Source organism: Colletes latitarsis, chromosome 10, assembly GCF_051014445.1.
Source record: "Colletes latitarsis isolate SP2378_abdomen chromosome 10, iyColLati1, whole genome shotgun sequence".
NCBI classification, from domain to species: domain Eukaryota; kingdom Metazoa; phylum Arthropoda; class Insecta; order Hymenoptera; family Colletidae; genus Colletes; species Colletes latitarsis.
This window is the reverse complement of record NC_135143.1, coordinates 7421105-7444570: the sequence shown is the minus strand read 5'-3', so window position 1 is coordinate 7444570 and position 23466 is coordinate 7421105. Positions and strand designations below refer to the sequence as shown.

Genomic DNA, 23466 nt, shown 5'->3' with positions numbered 1-23466 from the left:
TTCAGGTATTTGTCATTATAAATAGCTAATCTTGTTTGCATTTCGTTTTGTTCTTGCATTGCACAAAACGTTTCGATCTCTAATATAATAAACCAATAACAAGATTTATATACAATATCTGACAAATGCTTATATTGCGACATTCAAAATTGCTGTTTGGCTGTTACCGAGCCAATAAAATTGTTTGAAACTGAATCTTTATTATTAAATTTCATTTTTGAATTGTTAAAAAAGTCAATTAGAAAAAATACAATCGAATTATGAACCCGATTAAATATTTCGGAAATGTTCGAGGATTTTGTTTTGTATTATCATTATTGGAAATGTATATGGTAATTTGTATTGCAAATTTTTTATACACGATGGAGACCCTTTCTTTTGTTTTAGGTTCATAAATCCACTTGAAATATCTTGAGGACATCATAGCTTGCAAAATGTTGCATTTGTAGTAGCACTTATCACAGTAACATAATTTAAACTACTGATGGTAATACATTCCACGTTGCTATGAGACAAAAATTATTCCAGTTTGATTGGGATGTTTTAATCCAACCATTGTATTCGCCCAGACTTTGCCTTCATTCATATCTGGATGAAAAATCGTTCAAAAACACCGGATTCGTTAACGAGCGACGAGTTTTATTGTAAAAAAAATATTTATGTTAGCCAAAAGATGGCGGAATATTAGAAAACAGAATAATCCCATTGTCAAATATGGGATTCTCAAACATTGAAATAAATAGTCAATTTTGTTATTTTAAATTAAATAAATGAAATTTATTACAAAGGAAGTGATTCTACTGTCTGGCTATTGTTGTTTCCCTATTATTAATTTGAATATAGGAGTCTTTACTGTAGAAACAACAAACGTTGGAAGCTAAATTCTGGGAGATGGTTCCCTCGTGTGCGTCGTACTAAATAATCAATTTTGTTATTTCAAATTAAACAAATGAAATTTAATACAATGGAAGTGATTCTACTATCTGGCTATTGTCTCCCTATTATTAGTTTGAATATGGGAGTCTTTACTTTAGAAACAATAAACTTTGGAAGCTAATTCCTGGGAGTTAGTTCCCTCCTGTGCATCGTACTGAATAATCAATTTTGTTATTACAAATGAAATAAATGAAATTTAATACAAATGAAGTGATTCTACTGTCTGGCTATTGTTGTCTCCCTATTATTAGTTTGAATATGGGAGCCATATTGTAAAAATAATAAACGTTGGAAGCTAATTCCTGGGAGGTGGTTCCCTCCTGTGCATCGTACTAAATAATCAATTTTGTTATTTCAAATTAAACAAATGCAATTTAATACAAAGAAAGTGATTCTCCTATCTGGCTATTGTTGTCTCCCTATTATTAGTTTGAATATGGGAGTCTTTACTTTAGAAACAATAAATGTTGGAAGCTAAATTCTGGGAGTTGGTTCCCTCGTGTGCGTCATACTAAATAATCAATTTTGTTATTTCAAATTAAACAAATGAAATTCAATACAAAGAAAGTGATTCTACTATCTGGCTATTGTCTCCCTATTATTAGTTTGAATATGGGAGTCTTTACTTTAGAAACAATAAACTTTGGAAGCTAATTCCTTCAGGTGGTTCCCTCGTGTGCATCGTACTAAATAATCAATTTTGTTATTTCAAATTAAACAAATGCAATTTAATACAAAGAAAGTGATTCTCCTATCTGGCTATTGTTGTCTCCCTATTATTAGTTTGAATATGGGAGTCTTTACTTTAGAAACAATAAACGTTGGAAGCTAATTTCTGGGAGTTAGTTCCCTCGTGTGCGTCGTACTATTTAGCGAAAGACGTCAATGTGCATCGGCGGGCAGCGAAATTAATCGGGCAGTCCTGGAATGACAGAAGTTTCCAAATAGATATTCGGATCAAGCCCGTCGTTTCTCCTGGGATATAGGAATGAAAGAGACAGACGTGCAGAGGGATACAGAGAAACAGGGCGAGGCGACAAAGACGGAGAGAGCTGGTCGCGAGGGGGGATGTGACTGGCAATACGGTAAACGGTAGGAAAGGGATGCTACGAGGGAAACCAAAGAGATAATAGAGAGATGAGGAGGAAGAGAGGACTCCGTAGTAGTAGTAACCAGTCTGTGGAATGCCACGGCCACGTGTATTTACTACGTTGCGTGTAACAAGGACGTAGAATCGTTGCTCGTATTTATCCCCCCTTTTTTAAATCCCTTTTCCCCCAAATATCTTTCTGCGAAAGTAAATACTTGACGTTCTTTCAAGCTATTAACGTTAGGTTAGATCTCACAATCTTTGCAAACACGATAATATTAATAATTATATTATTACTATAGGGAGAAAATGAAGGAATAAAGTTCTAATAAACGGGGGTTGAAAAATTAATATTCTGAACATTATAACCAAAAGATTTCTTTTACATTTTTCAGCATAAGAAAATTTCAAAAATCCTTGAATTTGTTCACGTAATAGGCATTTTCTTTTCGCCTGTTTTTTTACAGATGAAAAAGAACCCCATTCGTTTAACACGTGACTAACAACCAAATTCGTGAAATTCTTTGAAATACTATTTAATTAAAAATTTGTCGTAGTATTTATTTTTGTAACCTCGTTAAAATTAACGAATTCTGTCCAAATTTGTATTTTGAGATTTTTTTCTGAAACCATTGTACATAACGTAAATTTTATCGCTACGTTTAATTACTTAATTAGATAATTATTAAATCTTTATTGCATTTATCATAATAATAAATAGACTGCGGATGTTCACGTATTTGTAGGAAATTTTTACAAAATGCATTTAATATGCAAAAATACGAGAAATATTTAAACTAAGATACGAATTATTATACAGGGTGTTCTGCATTTTTCCGTACACACTTCAGCAGTGTGTTCTACAAGCAAAAATAAGACTAGAGTGTAAATTCATAAATTCTTTGTTATGAAGCTATGACAAAAATATGAAATGTGATGTTTTTCTATTTACTAAAATTTTGTTTAAAGAGAGCAACTGCTACTCGAGACACGAAAAAATATTTTTAACGTAGAATTATCTGGATAAACATTTCTTTATCAAAGTTTATTTTCTATCATTTATCTTGGGTGCTGAAGTATTCTTTCTTCGATGATAACTTTTTGTTGTCATAAAAATTTTGAACTATTGTTCAACTTCATGTTCAGTAAATTGCAAAGAAACTCACGATATCGAATGCTTGCAAAAGATTGATTTTATTTTATTATAAATTTTTTTTCTTATTTTAATGTCCTGAATCTCAACCGAGTTTCACAGTTCATATTTTTGTTATATAACATTTTAGTCTTAGTTTTATTTGTAGAACACACTGCTGTAGTGTGTACGGAAAAATACGGAACACCCTGTATTTAGGGGTTGAGACAACCTTCTACGAAGTTCCTATTTCATTAATTCTATTAATAAAAATTTGAATTTGCATGAAGATCCGCAGTCTACTGATAAATAACATATCGTTGAACGGAATAGTACTCGTATTGTTAGATTATACGATAGGAAGGTAAGCGTGGCGGCGTTATACGGAAACTTTTCGTAGCCACTGGTCGCGATTTCGTTACTTGAAAGGCAGGTATCATTGCGCGTCGTAGTTACGAAAGTCAAAGTTACGAACTCGTGAATTTTGAACTTGCTCGATTTTTCTTCTCGACGACTTTGACCAAGGAGTCGGATCTGCAGAAGGATACCCCGGGAGTTGGCTGCTCGTGGAAATGAGTTCAGCAGGTAGGGTCACGAGAGCTCAGACTACGGGCACGCTTCGCGGCTGTGAACTTTCCTTTCTTTCGATCGCCAGCTGCGCACCATTATGCCCTCTAGTCTTTTACTCTTATCGATCGGACTGTGTCGTCAGTCCATTCATTCACGGTCACAGCTGTCGGTTATCCTGATTTTTCCGGCACAAGAGCGCAAGGAAAATAGACGAGTCGTTGAAAAAGTTCCTCGATCGACGAACTTCGAGCCTGTCGTTTCGGAATCTCTCGGCCCTTCGCATTCCGGGACCTTTTCAGCGTTTCGTTCTTGAACAGAGTCGGGCAAATTTTATTCACGAACGAATAAAAATTTTCGTCCGTTAGTTTTTACAAAATAACTTCTTAAAAAGTCATTCTTGAGGCGATACCTTGAATCTTCTTTCCACATCAATGTAAACAATTTCTCTTTGCTTATGAAATAATTTAATAATCCAGTTAAAAAGATGGTTCGTTAGTACAGCATCTCGTAACTCGGTTTCAAAATAAGGTTACCAAACGTAACGATTTCTGTTTTTGACTATGTATATATTTTTCAAGCTAGCAGAAACAGAACAAAAAAACGTCTACTTAAAAAATTCGACAGTATTGGTCAACACAATATTTTTCAAGGCTGCAAAGTAGAAATCTCCCTTGAAAGGACCGATCGTTTTCGTCGACGATCGTAAATTAGCGATCGTTCACCGAATAACGCCAAAAATGAAGACCGACAGACGGTGGTTCACGTGAAATTTTCGGAACAAGTTATTTAAAAATTTGCCAATCGTTCGGTGGGCTACTCGGCACCTCGCGAGTCATAAATCGCTGCCAGAGGCCGTTTAGGAAACGCTGGTGGTCGACCTTGGCCCACCTCGACTTTGCAGAATGGTATTAGCAAGATTTCGGCACGTGCGATGGAACTCCGACCGAGCTGACCGTACGCTTTGACTTTAAAAGCCCGTCCTTATACTAGACATAACACCCAACCACGAGGTTCGTTTTCTTTTGTTCCATCACAGACGGAAAATCATTAAAAACCACAAATGAATTTTTAAGAAATATCGACAGGTAGTAGGTGCAGAAATTTTAGTAGATGGGAAATTATAAAATTTCAAATCGTTTTAAAAAAATTATTTTTAGTTGCAGGGGTTAATTACGATCATTTTTGGTCAATAGACATACCCTCGAAATCCTAACCATTTTCGAGAAAAAAATCCCTTATCGAAAATATAATTTCGGGCTAGAAATGTCTCGCGAAAATTTCTTGTGTATCTTTAAAACGACATAACTTTTGAATGGATCGAAGGCTTTTGATGTTTCGAAAAGCAAACTACGCGTATTTTGGTGGAGAATATGTGAAAATTCCAAAAATATTCGAGAAGTTATTCCTTGACTTCGCAAAATGAGAAAAACCCCATAAAAATGTTTCAATTTTCAAACAGCCATAACTCCTACTATAGTGAATATATTTCAAGGAAACTTTTTTCTGAAGTAGAGCTCATGGGTACCTACAGATAAGTATTAGACAACTTTTCTGTAGGACTGCAAACAAAATTACTAAAAATCAAAAACGAATTTTGAAGAAAAATCAACAGGGGCTAGGTGCCTAAATTTTTCAACGAAAAAAAAAATTTATAATCGTTTTGAAAAAATTATTTCCGATCACGGGGATCAATTACAATCATTTTTGGTGAATAGACGTACCCTCGAAATCCTACGCATTTTCGAAAAAAAAATTCATTACTGAAAATATAATGTGTTGCCAGAAATTTCTGTAATTTAATTTTCTGTCTCACTTCTTCTTGTGTCCATGTCTATAACCTGTTTCGCGATTGTGTTTTATCGTTATTATTTATTAACAATTAAACGTACACTATTAGCCAAAATTATAAGTTCAATACCGTTTGTAGAATTACGTCACGTTTACACAAATAATTATTAGACCTTTCAAGAAAAATCCTGTTTGCAGATTGGAAAAAATTATAAGTTCTGTTATAAGAAATCACGTATGTATTCATAAACTAATTATAATAAATATTGTTTTCAATAATCAGTAGCTGATTCATAATGGCGAATTAATTGATGAGCTTCGTTTCTATATTATTTAATAAGTTTGTCAAATTTTATGAAACTACAATATGATTGAAACTTTTTGAAAGTGCTTACTAAATTTTTTCACTTGTTATTATAAGGTAATTAAATCTAATAACATTTTTTATTTTCATGACAATCGATTAATAGACTACCGGTTGGCAACGTGTTAAGATCTAAACGATTGCTTATTTTATTTGAAACAAAAAAAAAAATTAAATGAATCAGAGACAAAATTGGTTGATGCGGTTATTTCGATCCAGCTCTCAAGGCAGCTGAAGATTACAGTGAACCCTGCCATTATTTGGCACAATGGCTATTACGATCTGAGACAATAAAGTATGTGTAATCTGAAGTGTGTTTCTTTGAGTCGTTAAGCGTGCAATTTCTTGACGGGAAACGTTTCCTGTGCAGGGAATTGGAAGCGAGCAATAAAGAACATCTGATACCTCGTTTCAAACTGGTTGCGTGTGACTGATTTAATGCGATTCTAAAGAAATGTAACGACATATTATAGCAGAGATTTCTATCTCTACGTTTATTGGGTGCTCGTAAAAGCCCTAACACGATTTTTTATCGTTCAAACGAAAGCAGCACCTTCTTTGGAATTAATTACTTCGTTTGAATTAACTAAACAAAATATCGAAATAATTTTATGCGAAAATCAAATTTCTCGCGAGAAAAAATCGACATGATTTTCAAAAGGAATTTATTTTAATCATTCAGTTTGGTCATTTCAAAGGAACACGTTTCAGTATCAAGAACACGATACAGCAATAAAGAGTATTCTTATAAACAAAAAGAACCGATTACTTTTAAAACGTAACAAAAAAATATTGCAACGTATTGGACTCTGGATACCATTTAAATTGCATAAAAAATATTTGTCGCGACGCCACAATTGAAATAGATATTTACTAGATGGTCTGGTTTAAGTGGAGCACTCGTTATAAGATGTATAAAAATCTTCTTTTTTAAATATACAAAGTGTTTTATATTTTTATCCAGTACTGGTAATGCCTTACTAATTATAAATTGATTTTCTTTGACCATCCAGTTTTCTAGTGTTTGAATGGCGGTGTAGGTTCGATTACGAGCGTTCTTAGTTAACGCGGAGGGTTTAATTGCTCGGTTAGAGCCTCGCGAAGAAAACAGAGCGTGCAAAAGGCGGTCTTTTCGTTTAGTCCTTTGTATCCATGGCAGTCTTGCTTGCACGCAAACGCAATAATAAGAACTGCCGGACTCGCATCCGGTCGCTCTGGCTGGCGATATTATAGTCGGGATACCCTTTCTCCTTTTTCGTCTTTGTCGCGTTAAGACTTCGCTGCTCTGTGGTTTCCTTATTCCCTTTCTCGTGACATCTACCTTGTTCCTATCGTGGCGCACCTTCAATTCCCCCTTCCCGCAAGACTATCTTTCGCTTCTCTTCAATTCGTTTTCGGAGATTTTCGTTCCCTTTTCCTCGCGCCCATCTGCTCCTTTTATTTCGTCCCTTTGAGGGAGCTTTCTGACCTGGTCGACGTCCGTGGTCTCCTTCAGCTTGTGTTTTCTCGACGTCTTCTTCTCAGAAATGTTGTCGTATCCTTTGTAACCGATTCCTTCGTTTCGTCTCTCGCTTCGACGACAGGGGAGACCAAGGAGAGTACCGACGCGTTAAATATCTCAAAGTATACAGGGTGTTCGGCCACCCCTGGGAAAAATTTTAATGGGAGATTCCAGAGGCCAAAATAAGACGAAAATCAAGAATATCAATTTCTTGACTGAGGCTTCGTTAAAAAGTTATTAGAAAATTAAATTAAAAAATTTCAAAACATTCTGAAAAAATTATTTTTGATTACGGAGGTCAATTACAATCATTTTTGGTGAATACACATACCTCCGAAATCCTATCCACTTTCGCGAACAAAATTCGGGTAGGTGCTGAAATTTTTCGGCGAAAAAAGAATTCACCAAATCGTTCTAAAAAAATTATTTTCGTTTGCAAGGGTCCATTACAATCATTTTTGGTCATTACACATACCCTCGAAATTCTAACCATTTTCAAGAAAAAATTTCCTAACCGAAAATATAATTTCGGGCCAGAAACGTCTGCCCGAATTTTCATGCGAATCTTTAAAACGTCATAACTTCTGAACGGTTTGGGCGATTTTAATGTTTAAAAAAGCAAACTACGCGTATTTTGGTGGAGAATATGTGAAAATTCCAAAAATATTCGAGAAGTTATTCCTTGACTTCGCAAAATGAGAAAAACCCCATAAAAATGGTCCAATTTTCAAACAACCATAACTCCTACAATAGCGAATATATTTCAATGAAACTTTTTTCTGAAGTAGAGCTCATGGGTACCTATAGAAAAGTATTAGACAACTTTTCTGTAGGGCGTCAAACAAAATTACTAAAAATGAAAAACCAATTTTCAAGAAAAATCGACAGGGATTAGGTGCCCAAATTTTTCGGCGAAAAAAAAATTTTCAAATCATTTTGGAAAAATTATCTTCGGTTGCAGGGGTTAATTAAAATCATTTTTGGTGATTACACATACCCTCAAAATCCTACCAACTTTCGAGAAAAAAATTCAGTACAGGTGGAACTTTAAACGTTAATAATTTTTTAATGAAGCCTCAATCAACAAATTGGTATTCTTGATTTTCGTCCTGTTTTGGCCTCTAGAATCTCCTATTACAATTTTTCCTAGGAGTGGTCGAACACCCTGTGTATATAAGATAGTAACACAAATTTTTGGTATATCGTGTAAAATGATATTTGAAATGTGATAAATATCTGCATATCGATGGAATTCCCTTTGCCTTCATTTTAATTTTTAACACGACGTTTCTTTAAAAAAACTGGTCTTACTCAGCCCATTTAAGCATCTTGTTAATGAAAATATACAGTTTGTATTTCTCACATGCATTCAAGAATGCAATTAAATTTAATTAGGTAACTTTACTAAAAGAATAAAGAAACACGTTCCTAACCTTTGCTCTAGTTTAAAACTTAAAAACAGTGCGCAGCATCGAAGCTAAACGAATGGACTTCCTAGGCAAACAATACAATGATTTATTACTTACAGCAGAATGGCTGTCGACCTTTCGATCTGTTAATGTGTTTACTGTTAATGACTGTTGGAACAAATTGAACAGTTTCATCATTTACTTGTAAATGACCTGCATCATCGATCAAACGAGGCAAATTTTTCCCAACTCTCAAAGTACAATACTGGTCCAACGTAGATGATGGTCTAATTGAACGTTAAATTTACGAAACCCGTCAATTTGAAATATTATTTGTAAGTAATCTGTATTGAATTTGATCGGTGCAACGATATAAATACATATCCCAATTAAAAGAAAAACGTCAAAAGAGACAATACACCTTTACATTATTCAACGATCGCGTGGTTTTACTAACTTTTCTTCCCTCGACTAAAATTTAGTTTGCTTCTCAAAGATCTTTCTCGTCGTTTGGATTTTGCGACCGTAGTTCGCCCTTTCTTGGAGCATCATTTTCCATTCCTCATGTAATATTTCTCTTCCAGTCTTCCTTTATTGAATCTCGCCAAGGATGCTTGCGTTCTCTTTTTCCTTCCTTATCTTTTCTCTTCATTTTTTCCCTCGCCTTTGTTCTTGTTGCCCTTTCCAAGCATTTCCTGCAATTTCTTATCCCACTACTTCAATCTATCTTGTTACGTTTGACAAGTTTTTCTTCCCACCATCTTCAGCGAAATCCTTTCATTTCCTTCTTCGTGAAATGTCGTTCTTGCCGCGAAGAGATTCTTCGATTCCTTCTCTACCGCGTCCCTCGTATTTTCGTTCCGTATTTTATGGCTTCCTTTTTTTTCCCCGAGTACTTTCTGAAAAAGATTCTTTGCCTTTGTGCCCCGCATGAGAGATCTCCTCGCGTTGCACGCAATGTTTCTTTGTGACGCGTTCTTTCTTCCTTTCGCCCTGACCACGTGCATCTTCTTTACGTTTCCATTTGTTTCGTAAACCACAGTCAGTGATATTATTAGAAATGGTACTGGGTAACGAGCGAGTATTGGTGATATTTCTTTATATTCTTCTGCCACTTCATTTGTTTTTATTTATTTTTTGGTTTTCTGTAACGTCAAATTTTTTAATGGAATTGCATATGTTTTATTACATATTCTTCTAGCAACAACTAGCATAAATGTGTTTGTTTACAAAATTTATTTATTCACACTTTCGTGTATAGCAAATGTTCATACAATTTGGTAATAATAGGAGTCTAATGGATGTTCATTAACTCGAGCATTGACGAAAATCTTGTTCAGATAAATGGAGTTGTACTGTATTAAAATTTCTGTGAAAATCTTTGGCGGTAGGCAATCATTTTTGTGTTAGTTAGCGTCAAAAAAAAAAAATCGTAAAGTTAACATATTATTAACCGGTGAAATGACCAGTGTTTCTTTTTTTCTTTTTCTAATTTTTGCATTATATGTATAAAAAGTTGTGTTTTAAAGTTTATTCGGAAGATATATTTCTCTTTTCTGTCGTATATTTTTTCTTAAAGCACGAATTTTAAAAATTTGTACAAAAATACTCAATACTTTTAATCTAAATGTGCATGAGTACTTTAACTTCATACAGAAGATTTACAAGTTACGTCGAAATTTTTTAATTTTAATCGGATAGAAGATAAAACGATCCTGAAAACAAATTTTGTTTCAAATCGATACCGTAGTTAATTCCGGAGAAAACAATTGTTCACGAGAAAATGCTAGCATAGTAATTACACAAACATCCCGTGCACAAATTTAAATTAATTTTCAATTAAATAAACAATTTATAATCGTCGTATTTTGTTTTTGTCGAAAGTGGTAATTCATGATAGTTATGAGTCTGACATTAGACCATCAAAAACTCAAAGAAGAAATGTAACAGAATCCGACAGTGAAAGTAATTGTAAACAGTGAACTGAAAACAATATTTCACTAAACTTGGAGGATTATGCAGTGTTTCGTATTTTTCCATACACACTACAGCAGTGTGTTTCTGCAAATAAAACTAAGACTAAAATGTTATATAATAAAAAATACATAAATACTTTGTTAAGAAGTTATGACAAAAATATGAACTGTGAAATTCGGTTGAGATTCAGAACATTAAAATAAGAAAACAAATTTATAATAAAATTAAATCAATCTTTTGCAAGCATTCGATATCGTGAGTTTCTTTGCAATTTACTGAACATGAAATTGAACAATAGTTCAAAATTTTTATGACACCAAAAATTTATCATCGAAGAAAGAATACTTCAGCACCCAATATAAATGATAGAAAATAAACTTTGATAAAGAAATGTTTATCCATATAATTCTACGTTAAAAATATTTTTTCGTGCTTCGACTAGTAGTTGCTCTCTTTAAACAAAATTTTAGTAAATTTGTTTGTTTAGTAAATAAAGAAACATAATATTTCATATTTTTGTCACAAGTTCTTAACAAAGCATTTAAGAATTTACACTCTAGTCTTATATTTGTTTGTAGATTTCATAAAATTATATTATTTCACTAATAATGCTCTGTTTATTATTAATTATGAAAGATCTTTTTTTGGTCTCAGCTAACTAATAAATTGACAAGATTAAACATGAATGTTTACGCATTAGGTGCTTTTAGAATTCTGATAAGAACTTTCTTCATGCAAATAATAAATTGGCATGGGGTCTACGAGGGAGAGGAATTAACATTTACATATATTTCATTACATAACTAAAAACCAACATACGTTTTTAAAAAATAATATTTAAGTTTTATACAGGGTGTTCAGCCACCCCTGGGAAAAATTTTAATAGAGGATTCTAGTGGCCAAAATAAGACGAAAATCAAGAATACCAATTTGTTGATGGAGGCTTCGTTATAAAGTTATTAACAATTAAATTCAAAAATTTCAAATCGTTCTGGAAAAATTATTTTTGGTTACAGGAATCAATTACAATCATTTTTGGTGAATACACATACTTCCGAAATCCTACCCACTTTCGAGAAAAAAATTCGGGTAGGTGCTGAAATTTTTCGGCGAAAAAAGAATTCACCAAATCGTTCTAAAAAAATTATTTTCGTTTGCAAGAGTCCATTACAATCATTTTTGGTCATTACACATACCCTCGAAATTCTAACCATTTTCAAGAAAAAATTTCCTAACCGAAAATATAATTTCGGGCCAGAAACGTCTGCCCGAATTTTCATGCGAATCTTTAAAACGTCATAACTTCTGAACGGATTGAGCGATTTTAATGTTTAAAAAAGTAAACTACGCGTCTTTTGATGGAGAATATGTACAAATCGCAAAAATATTCGAAAAGTTGTTCCTTGACACCGTAATATTAGAAAAACCCCATAAAAATGGTCCAATTTTCAAACAGCCATAACTCCTATAATAGTGAATATATTTCAATGAAACTTTTTTCTGAAGTAGAGCTTATGAGTACCTATAAAAATGTATTAGACAACGTTTTTGTAGAACTTCAAACAAAATCACTAAAAATGAAAAAGGAATTTTTAAGAAAAATCGACAGGGGGTAGGTGCCTAAATTTTTCGGTGAAAAAAAAAAATTTCACGACGTTCTGGAAAAATTATTTTTGGTTGCAGGGGTCAATTACAATCATTTTTGGTAAATAGACATACCCCTGAAATCTTGCGCATTTTCGAGAAAAAAATTCAATACGGTCGGAACTTTAAACGTTAATAACTGTTTAACGAAGCCTTCATCTACAAATTGGTATTCTTGATTTTCGTCTTATTTTGGCCTCTAGAATCCCCCATTGAAATTTTCCCCAGGGGTGGCCGAACACCTTGAATATAGTAATCAAATTTTTAATGAATCAAATTGGCTCAGTCCGTAATTCTAGCGTCAGAAATTGAGCCAACGACGACGCAGATTTTCCAGAAACAACCGAAGACGCTGGTTTCTCGGCGAAGAAGGTTTACGTTCCGGGGGCATCTGTTCGTCGGCCACCTGTCGGCAGGTGCGAAACGTACAGCCCGTTACCTTCGAGTCGGTATCAATTGGCCCTTTTGTTTTCACTGCTTCTTCCACGGGACCGTTCCCGTTTTACTACGCCGTAGTACGAACGTGTGACACGCGATAGTCGGGCTCTCCGGATGTTATCGACTCGAGCAGACCATGGGCGTCCCCTCCACCCTTTCGAGCAAAACCCTTTAAAGACCGTACCATGTAAACAGGAAGTTCTGTCCTTCCCTCCCCCGTACCCACCGACGTAGGCTACGAATAATGCTTAGGGAACACCTGCGTGGCGCGTATTGTGACCCACGATTCTTTTTAAATGCGTGGCCCACTTACAATTCGTCTCCCGTTTCTCGTATTTTAAACGAGCCTGCTTTTTGATTCGTTTTTATCAGTCACGCACTTCCGAACGAAACGTTTCCGCCCTTATTTTTTCGCCCGTCAATCTGCGACTCGATAAATTCTGGAATTCGAAGTTGAACGTTAAACTGGGCAACAATGATAATAGTTTATTCTATTTATGAATTAAGAAATAAATTCTGCTTATCTAACCGCCTTCGTATAAAGAAAATTTTACTGGGGTTGAAAACAGGAAAAAGAAAAGTAACAAAAGTACAAGATAATAAGTGAGAAAGGGAAATAGAAAATAATAAATAGTAAAATAAAAGTACGCTGAAGGTGACAGGAATAATCCAAGAAGAGAGAATTGTGGGAGGGAATGAGTTATAGAACATAATAAGCAGAGCTGTGAAAGAAAGAACCGTGATATTTAGTCGTATGACAAACGGGATATGATAGATCGTTGTCGCGTCCGGTAGAAAAGAATTCATCACGGTGAGGATTGTAGTTTGTAAGAAGATTACGTAAATAAGTCGTTGCTAGAGAAGGAATTTCATACATCAGAGAGCAAAAATGAAATGTATTACGAAATCTATTCCCTCAGATTTATACTCGTTAGACACGGTTCTCATCTATGAATTATCATTTTAAATGGTGAGACCAATATTCTCACGACGATGATCTCTTCCTTGTAGCATTCTCTAGCTCGTAATTCGTAGATGCTTACAAATTGCTCTCTCACCATTGATTGTTTCTTCTGCGATAATTAAATTCGAGGGAGAACTAAACAGCGTGCGAAACGAGAAGAACCGCGTGGAATAAGACCACCACGAAACGATTAATATCTGTGTAGAATAAAACTAATACGATGGATCGTTTACTAAGACGATGTTTCTTTATTCTTCTTTCAGGCTGCGATACTTCAACAGACTGCCGAATACATATACCAGCTGGAGCAAGAGAAAACACAGCTGCTATCACAAAACTGTCAATTGAAGCGATTGGTGAACCAGCACGAGGGTGGCGATGTTCCAATTAAGAAACGCAAGCCGGACAATCAGGGTAAGCATTTCACGTGTAAATAATTATCGAAATAAAGATTCAGGAGTAACTATCGATACTTAGACATTGAAATAATAATCAATATCAAGACTTACGTAAAATTAGCAAAACAAAGACTTTCAAATAATGATGCAAATCAAGAGTTTAAAAAATTATTAAAATAAAAGTTTAAAATAGATATAAGAATAAAGACTTACGAATAATTGTACCTGAAAATAAGTTAGTTTTATATCTCAAAGTTTAATAGCAACTATCTTACTCGCTTCAATTAATCAACGAAGCAGAGTCAGACCAAATTAATCGTTTTAAGAAAGAACGCAATGAAATGTAAGAAAACATAGCAAAAGAAAGAAATAAAATTAAATTGAATACTTAAAATACATCACGTTAATTTAGTTTTATACAGGGTGTTCGGCCACCCCTAGGAAAAATTTTAATGGGGGATTCTAGAAGCCAAAATAAGACAAAAATCAAGAATACCAATTTGTTGATGGAGGCTTCGTTAAAAAGTTATTAACAATTAAATTAAAAAATTTCAAATCGTTCTAAAAAAATTATTTCCGATTGCAAGGGTCGATTATAATCATTTTTGATGAATAGATATACCTCCGAAATCCTACCCAGTTTCGAGAAAAAAATTCGAGAAGATGTGAAATTTTTCGACAAAATTAAAAAATTTCAAATCTTTCTAAAAAAATTAGTTTTGATTGCAGGGACCAATTATAATCATTTTTGGTCAATAGTCATACCCTCGAAATCCTAACCATTTTCGAGAAAAAAATTCCTTACCGAAAATATAATTTCAGGCCAAAAATGCTTCCCGTAAATTTCATGCGAATCTTTAAACCACCATAACTTCTGAACGGATTGGACGATTTTAATGTTCAAAAAACCAAACGCCGCGTATTTTAGTGGAGAATATGTAGAAATTATAAAAATATTCGAGAGGTTGTTCCTTGACCCCGTAATGTTAGAAAAACCCCATAAAAATGGTCCAATTTTCAAACAGCCATAACTCTTATAATAGTGAATATATTTCAATGAAACTTTTTTTTGAAGTAGAGCCCATGGGTACCTACAAAAAAGTATTAGACAACTTTTCTTTGGGGCGTCAAACGAAATTATTAAAAATCAAAAACGAATTTTTAAGAAGAATCGACAGGGGGTAGGTGCCTAAATTTTTCGGCAAAATTGAAAAGTTTCAAATCGTTCTAGAAAAATTATTTTCGGTTGCGGGGGTCAATTATAATCATTTTTGGTGAATAGACATACTCCCGAAATTTTACCCACTTTCGAGAAAAAAATTCAGTATTGGCGGAACTTTAAACGTTAATAATTTCTTAACGAAGCCACCATCAACAAATTGGTATTCTTGATTTTCGTCTTATTTTGGCCTCTAGAATCCCCCATTAAAATTTTTCCCAGAGGTAGCCGAACACTCTGTATAAGAAGAAGCAGTGTCAGAACAAATTAATCGTTTTAAGAAAGAACACAATTGAATGTATGAAAACATAACAAAAGAAAGAAATAAAATTAAACTGAATACTTAAAATACATCACGTTAATTTAGTATTATATAAAAAGAAGCAGAATCAGAACAAATTAATCGTTTTAAGAAAGAACGCAATGAAATGTAAGAAAACATAACAAAAGAAAGAAATAATAAAAAATTTGTCTCCATTACAAAACAATTTGCTGATCAGTGGTACGGACACGTCACTAATTTACCTACGTGATTAGAATAACTTGCTTTATGCTACTGACTCATCTCATCGCCGAAGACTCGTCGGGGAATTTTTTAATTTGTCTGCCGAAAGCAGCGCGAAGATTAATATGACGGAGTCGTTCGTCATTTTCGCGAGAGTAATTACATTCTTGGTGGTCAGCCATCCTACGCCGGATATTCTGTTCTGTTCGCGAGAGGGAAAAAGTCGGGATCCGATCGATAGGATCGAAACTTCGTTTACTCTCCTTTAGCTCGCGGTGCCATTAAATTTTTAAGCTATCGAGCCAGATAGAAAGAGGATGGTTCGCTCTAAAGATCATCATTCACAGTGATAACACTCTTCTGAGGCGTTGCGGACTATTTTTCAGGAAGTATTCAGGACAGCAAAATGATCATAAATATACAAAACTCCCGCAAAATTTGAATAGTTCATAAGCATCCTTCAAAACGATTCTAATATGCATCGATACGTAATTCCAAAAAATCAAGTTGAACAAGAATTTATAATAATATAACGTATTCAAGGCAGCCGTAGAAAAGTTCATTTTTAGGCATTTCATAAATATACCAACCTTGAACAGAATGTACTTCATTTTTATCGTTTTTTTTTTTTTGAAAATTTTATTTTTCAATTTTATTTCTAAGATTTTTAATCGTACTTTTTTCGTGGTATACCAAGCTTTAATAATTGCAGCTTTTAGTTCTTCCACGTGTTCAAATAGGCGATTATTGGAAAAAGTTCGTCGGTCTAATATTCCTAAAAAATTCTCAATGAGCTCCAGGTTGGCCAATTTAAAAAAGGGATATTATTTTTATTAAACCAACGTCAGCTTTGAGCACTGGAATGAACTTCAGTTTTATCTTCTATAAATATTAGGTCTGCGTTAATCTCAGTCTAAAATGATTTTAAGTACTCATTCAATATTCGAAGGTGTTACTTATTAAAAGTTTCGTTTACATTTAAAAAAAAAGGTATAATTTATTGCAACGAATTCAAAAATAGTTCAAAATAAATGTGCCTTTATTTTTATAATTATTATTTTTCGTTTTTCTATACTCTACTGAGGTGATTTATGAGTTTGTAGGGCCTCAACGAGTCTTAATAACTGCTTTGCATTTGACGGGCATTGAGTATAATTTTTTAAAGAAAATCAATAGTGAGTTTTTGCTTCTACACAAGATTAATCACTTCTTTGACTTTTTTCTTATTTTTATTCCTTTTTCCTTCAATTTTGGTCATGGATCCACTGTACTTTTCAATTGGGTTAAATTATTTGGAGATCTTTTGAGATTGTCACTTCTGTCACCTCATAAATAGTATTTATAATAAGTATTTATTTAGTAAGTAGTAGCCTGATAGTTATGAAAACTCTGATAGATGAGAACAAATGCTCTTTACTCACAGAATCTGTAATAAGGACCGCAAATCTGTACGATGTCATAAGTAATGTAACTGGAAACAAATGCAAAAACGAATAAGAAACGATGAATAACGAATAACGAATAAAAGCTTTTCACACGAATAATGAATTTTGTTTCAGGAGGAGTCGTCGTTAGTCTACCAATGCACGTTAGCGAGAGTGGTGACGAGGGATTGGGCAGTATGTCTCCCGAACCCTTGTCAGTAATAACGGTGACCACAGAGGGACACTCGGTGGTCAACAGTGAGGTGGTAGAGCTCAGACGACAGTTGGAAAGGGAACGTCACACGAGGTTGCACCTAGAGAAGCAGATGAGAGCTATACAAAGTCAACTTTACCCGGAAAGATTCCGGGACAGTCAACTGATTACTTATCAGCCACACGAGGTATCGTACAGTTTTATAATAATCGTTTAGAAATAATTGCTTAACCCGTTTAACACGTTGACTCTCACGTGTCACCCAGATATAGATAAGGGACTAAACAAATTAATTAGGCTCATGAATTTTGATAACATTATAGAAATATTACAGCAAATGTTTGTTCCCAAAAATTAAATACATTGTAAAAATTTTACGAATTTTGCTTGGCAGTCAATGTGTAAACTGTAGTATTTATGCTATTCACAGATGTCTGTCAGAGTTCATCTTGGAATAAACCGTGTCCACCGAAGTGCTAATTTATTAATGAATGTTAAGTGAATAGTGTTCTAGAATAAAGAACACTTTCACCGACGACACGGAATAGATGTTAAACAAAAGTGCTCTTTAATTTATGCATACTAATCGTGTTTCTCGAACTACCGTCGTTGAAAGACCACGCTTTATTTATAACAATTTTATTTAATACGTTGTCTGCCAACTTGGTCACTGGTGAGAAAACCCTGATATTTATAATGTTCGAAATAATTTTATTATCGCCAGGAATTGAGTAAATGTCGTCGATAACACTGGTTTATAGGTTTTTACTTATTTGTTTGTACGGATATAAAGTATGTGATATAATTCAGAAATGTTTTCAAGTAGAATACTAATTTTTCTAACGGACAGTTTCATAATTGACAGAACTCGGATCGTAAGATTTAACGATTGCTATTCCAAAGAAATGACCCATTTGATTCTGCTGATCTCTAACTTACTTATTAACGGTACGGAAAAAATAAACAGTCGTTTACTTTCTACTACATGCTAACAACTCGAAAATTTATCCTACTATTTAGAGTGAGAAATTTGCAGCTCTATTACAATTGGAAATTTATAGGCTTATCTCCCGGTGTGCAGGGAACATTTTAATATCTCCAGGTGCTATTTTATTCGTTTCAGCCATAAAAATGTTTTGAATATATTTCCACTTGTTCTAAACAATACATTATTATACACCCCTGGGAAAAATTTTAATGGGGAATTCTAGAGGCCAAAATAAGACGAAAATCAAGAATACCAATTTGTTGATGGTGGCTTCGTTAAGAAATTATTAACGTTTAAAGTTCCGCCAATACTGAATTTTTTTCTCGAAAATGCGTAGGATTTCGGGGGTATGTCTATTCACCAAAAATGATTGTATTTGACCCCCGCAACTGAAAATAATTTTTTTAGAACGATTCGAAAATTTTCATTTTCGCCGAAAAATTTAGGCACCTACCCCCTGTTGATTTTTCTTAAAAATTCCTTTTTCATTTTTAGTAATTTTGTTTGACGCCCTACAGAAAAGTTGTCTAATACTTTATTGTAGGTACCCATGGGCTCTACTTCAGAAAAAAGTTTCATTGAAATATATTCACAATTGCGGGAGTTATGGCTGTTTGAAAATTAGACCATTTTTATGGGGTTTTTCTCATTTTGCGGTGTCAAGGAATAACTTCTCGAATATTTTTGGAATTTTCACATATTCTCCATCAAAATACGCGTAGTTTGCTTTTTTAAACATTAAAATCGTCCAATCCGTTCAGAAGTTATGACGTTTTAAAGATTCGCATGAATATTCGGGCAGACATTTCTGGCCACACATTATATTTTCGGTAAGGAATTTTTTCCTCGAAACTGGGTAGGATTTCGAAGGTATGTGTAATGACCAAAAATGATTGTACTTGACTCCCGCATCCAAATATAATTTTTTCAGAACGATTTGAAATTTTTTAATTTTGTCAAAAAATTTGTCCACCTACTAAAATTTTTTTCTCGAAAGTGCGTAGGATTTCGGGGGTATGTCTGTTCACCAAAAATGATTGTAATTGACCCCTCCAACCAAAAATAATTTTTTCAGAACGATTTGAAATTTTTGAATTTGATTGCTAATAACTTTTTAACGAAGCCTCCACCAACAAATTGCTATTCTTGATTTTCGTCTTATTTTGGCTTCTAGAATCCCCCATTAAAATTTTTTCCAGGAGTGGCCGAACACCCTGTATATGGTTGTCACCATACGTGATTTAACTATCATCTTCTCAAATACATTATCCTTGCTTGTGAAAATGTAATATAAGACAAACAGATTCAATCTTATTTATAATCTTATATTATATTGACATTTTGACCCTTTATTAGTATTTTACTATTTTTCAATTTCAAATCTCTTCTCTTTCATTCTGTTGCATTCAGAAATGCGTATTTGTGATTTTCAGAGTTGTGGTTTATAAGTTTATTATATTAGACATTTTATATTCTAGTTTTTAACCTTTGTACTTGAAATTTTCTTATGTTTGTACGTCAATAAATTTTTATTTCAATAGTTATTTATTGGTTGTAAGATCTAGGTTTTACTTCTCTTAACTTTACTCTATATCGATTATATTTTCTATTAGATAACATTTTTCATTACTTAAAAAGTCAATATTCTGATGCTATAACTAGCATAGGTACACTCCTGTTCAAAAGCCCCACTGGGCATTTTATAAATGTGGAATAAAAATGAATTGACACCGTGAAGCGATGTATATTTCGAAATAAAATTAATTTTTTATTCACTTATTATATTATAACGAAAATGTAACTCATATTGATATTGTACGTTATGAATTTTTTACCAAAATGTTAGTAAATAATCAAAAATTTTCTTTTTATGAATGTATCGAACCTCTTTTAAAAACGATCGTTTAAATTAAAGTGCAGTTCTGTTGATAATTGCTTTTAGTATTTCTATATTAATTTCATTCCAAACTTTTTGTAATATTTTCTACGAGTCCTTCAATTTTAAACGCGTTTATCTGCAACATTTGCTTCCTCGTACAATCCTGATAACTAATCATCGACAAAGTTTCTTGAAATATCAAATTAATTCGCGAGGCATATAAAAATATTCAAAATATTTCGTTATATAAAATTCTTAAATAAGACTATTTTGAGGGTAATTTTGTCACCGTTACTAAAAATTATGTAATGAGGTATTTTACAAATTTAATCGAGATTTGAACAAATTAAAGACTACTCAAGGCTAACAACATAAATGATCTTAATAATGTATATTTTCCAAAAATTAATTCTATCACTTAGTATATTCACAGCGTTTATATGATTTTGCAATATGTTGTTTTGCAGCATAGCTTTACATGTTCTTTTTATGACACATCGACCCACCTATGTCTACTTGTTGCCATAATTGTGATTCTATAGAGTCGTAACTCAGGTTATTGACTCTCGAGCAATATCGTACGACAGCTGACCTGCTCTCTGTTCATAAACTAATCAATCAGCTGATTACCTGCCCTGATATTTTACACGAAATGAACTTCCGTGTTTCCGCTGGCAATTTAACTGCACTCTCCTCTCCAGAAAACCTCATCGTTTTATTAATGCTTTGGTTAGGTCAATTTAATTATTCAGGTCAAATTTTTATAAACAAAAAAATCAATTTATGATTTTGTTAAGTTTTATCTAGACTAACTAATGTTATAGAAAAACATAGCTAAAAAATAAGCTAGTAAATGTTTTTTTTATTCCACGAATAATATCTTTAAATTGATTAAATTTATACTTATGTGATTTCCTTAGAGACACATACTCACAAAAATACGTTGATGCTACTAAATTAGTGAAAATAAATACTTATTCATCTCATTACTCAAATAATGAATGCAAAATTATTCGAACAAATAGAGAATAAATAATTATCCTGTAGATGAAATATTCATATTTCGGTTTGTCTTATCCTTTTGAAACACCTTGCATTTCTTTCACTTTTTATAGACAATATCTTAACTTTTGTCCATAAGTGTACACGAAAGTATTCGCACTTACATTTATAGGATTCAACTAATAAAATATGTATGATAACCCGAAAGATTTTATACAATACGACACACATAACAAGAGATAGGCCCCGTGACCACATAAATGAAATTAAAAAATAATTCAACAACATACACCGGTTTTTACAATATATTTTATACGCGACGCGTGATAGCGAACTTGTTGAGAATTGTACTGTGCGTCCACGAGAAGTTAGCTAGCGAAAAGAATGCGAGACTAATTGGTTCTCCACTCTAGTTTAGAGTTTAGCGAGCTCACGCTATTGGTCGTAATGACTAAAGTGGGGATGGGCAGAGCAAGCGAAGTACTCCAATGCCCTCTATGCCGTCTCGCTAGTCAACTTCTCGCAGACGTGCAGTACAATGTGCACAACAATCGTTCATTGCAAGCACACGGACACCAAGCTGACCTAACCCGAATCTTCACCGACATTTCCACGCACAGGTGATCGAACACACGGACAACGTGATCGCTCAGGAGACCGAGGAAGCAGTCGCCGCACTTCAGGTAGTCTCAGTGGTGTCTCTGCCACCGGTCGGTTCGACGCAAACCGTGGAAACGTCTAGTCCGGATCCGAGTTCGCCGCCTTTGTCGCCGCAGCCGGCCGACATGGTGCCGGAAGATATCAAAGAGGAGGAAATGTGCCCAGGAAGCCCGAAGATCGTCGCGTTTAGCCAGAATCAGGCGTTCACTGCCATCGAGGAGCAAACTACCGCTGATTCGTTCTCTTCGTCGAGTCGCGTCACGTATGCTTCGAGTACAGGAGAATTCAAAAACTCGTCGCCCCAGTACATCACCGCGAGCCCGAGCAGGCCGTTCTCACCGGTTGCCGAACCCCAACGGCTACCCAGTGTCCTGGAGGCGGCGATAAAAGCGGAACCGAAAGTCGAAGTTGAGAGGTAAGTGCACAAATTTTTATGAAATTCATCTTAGCCTGAAAGTCGATTCAAATACCATCTATCACAGGTGTGTAGATACGCGATAAACTGTACAGTAATGATTTTTAAAATGAACATCGCTCCCCAGGATTGGCATGCTCATCTTTCGTACAGCGGAGCCGAATTTCGACATCAGCAGATGTTTATACACCGCGTAATATAACATTTGAAACAACTTTATTGTAATTATTTATTTTAATTTAGTCAGAATTTAATGCATCCCATGATATACGATCGTCATATACTGTTATATTATTAAATCATTAAATAATTTAACGTGGTAAATAGAATATTTTTAAGAATATCTTTCTGTAGTTAATAAATTGTGGTTTGTAAATGACAGCGGATCGCCCCGGTTGGGAGGATAGAAATGTTCATCTTACTTGAGGGATTCATTTTAAGAATCATTAATGTATAATGAGGAAAGCAATTTTCTCTTACTGCTTAAAAAGTGTAATATAACTATTCTCTTTACGAATATATCCTTTTAATTTTTTTAATATAACGTTTTGACTTTGTTTAATATGATCTTTCTTTAAAATAATACTGGTCCTATTTAGTACACTTTATTAAGTCCTCAACGCTCATGCTTGAGTCCGATTCTAGTAGCAATAAATAAGCTTTTAGAAAGTTCAAGGGATCAAAATAATTATTTTCCTTCAAATTCTACGTTAGAAATGTAAGATATAATATTGTAATTAACAAAAATCACATTGATATGAAGCCTCCAATAAAGAAAATTGATCATTTTTGGAGGAATATAGCCAAAGATGTGAGCGTTAAAGGGTTAAACTCGAACACTGACATCTTTTAGCCTATACTAATATGATTCAGAGATCACAACCACCATCTAAAATGGCCGCTCTACACCAAGGATTACTCTTTCTTCGTATCATCGAGGATATTTTAA

General features: G+C 33.9%; 1 protein-coding gene across 5 annotated transcripts in view; it reads left to right on the top strand.

Moving 5' to 3' along the window:
* Crp (transcription factor cropped) overlaps nt 1–23466 on the top strand; it is a 340834-nt gene that overhangs the window by 300425 nt on the left and 16943 nt on the right. For all 5 annotated transcript variants that reach the window (XR_013080440.1, XR_013080438.1, XR_013080437.1 and 2 more), the window contains exons 3-5: nt 14077–14227; nt 17495–17760; nt 22063–22517. Coding sequence is in view for 1 of the 5 variants with exons in the window: in XM_076774739.1 (XP_076630854.1) it covers nt 14077–14227; nt 17495–17760; nt 22063–22517 (872 nt within the window). In the remaining 4 variants the exon portion in view is untranslated. The remainder of the gene's footprint in view (nt 1–14076; nt 14228–17494; nt 17761–22062; nt 22518–23466) is intronic.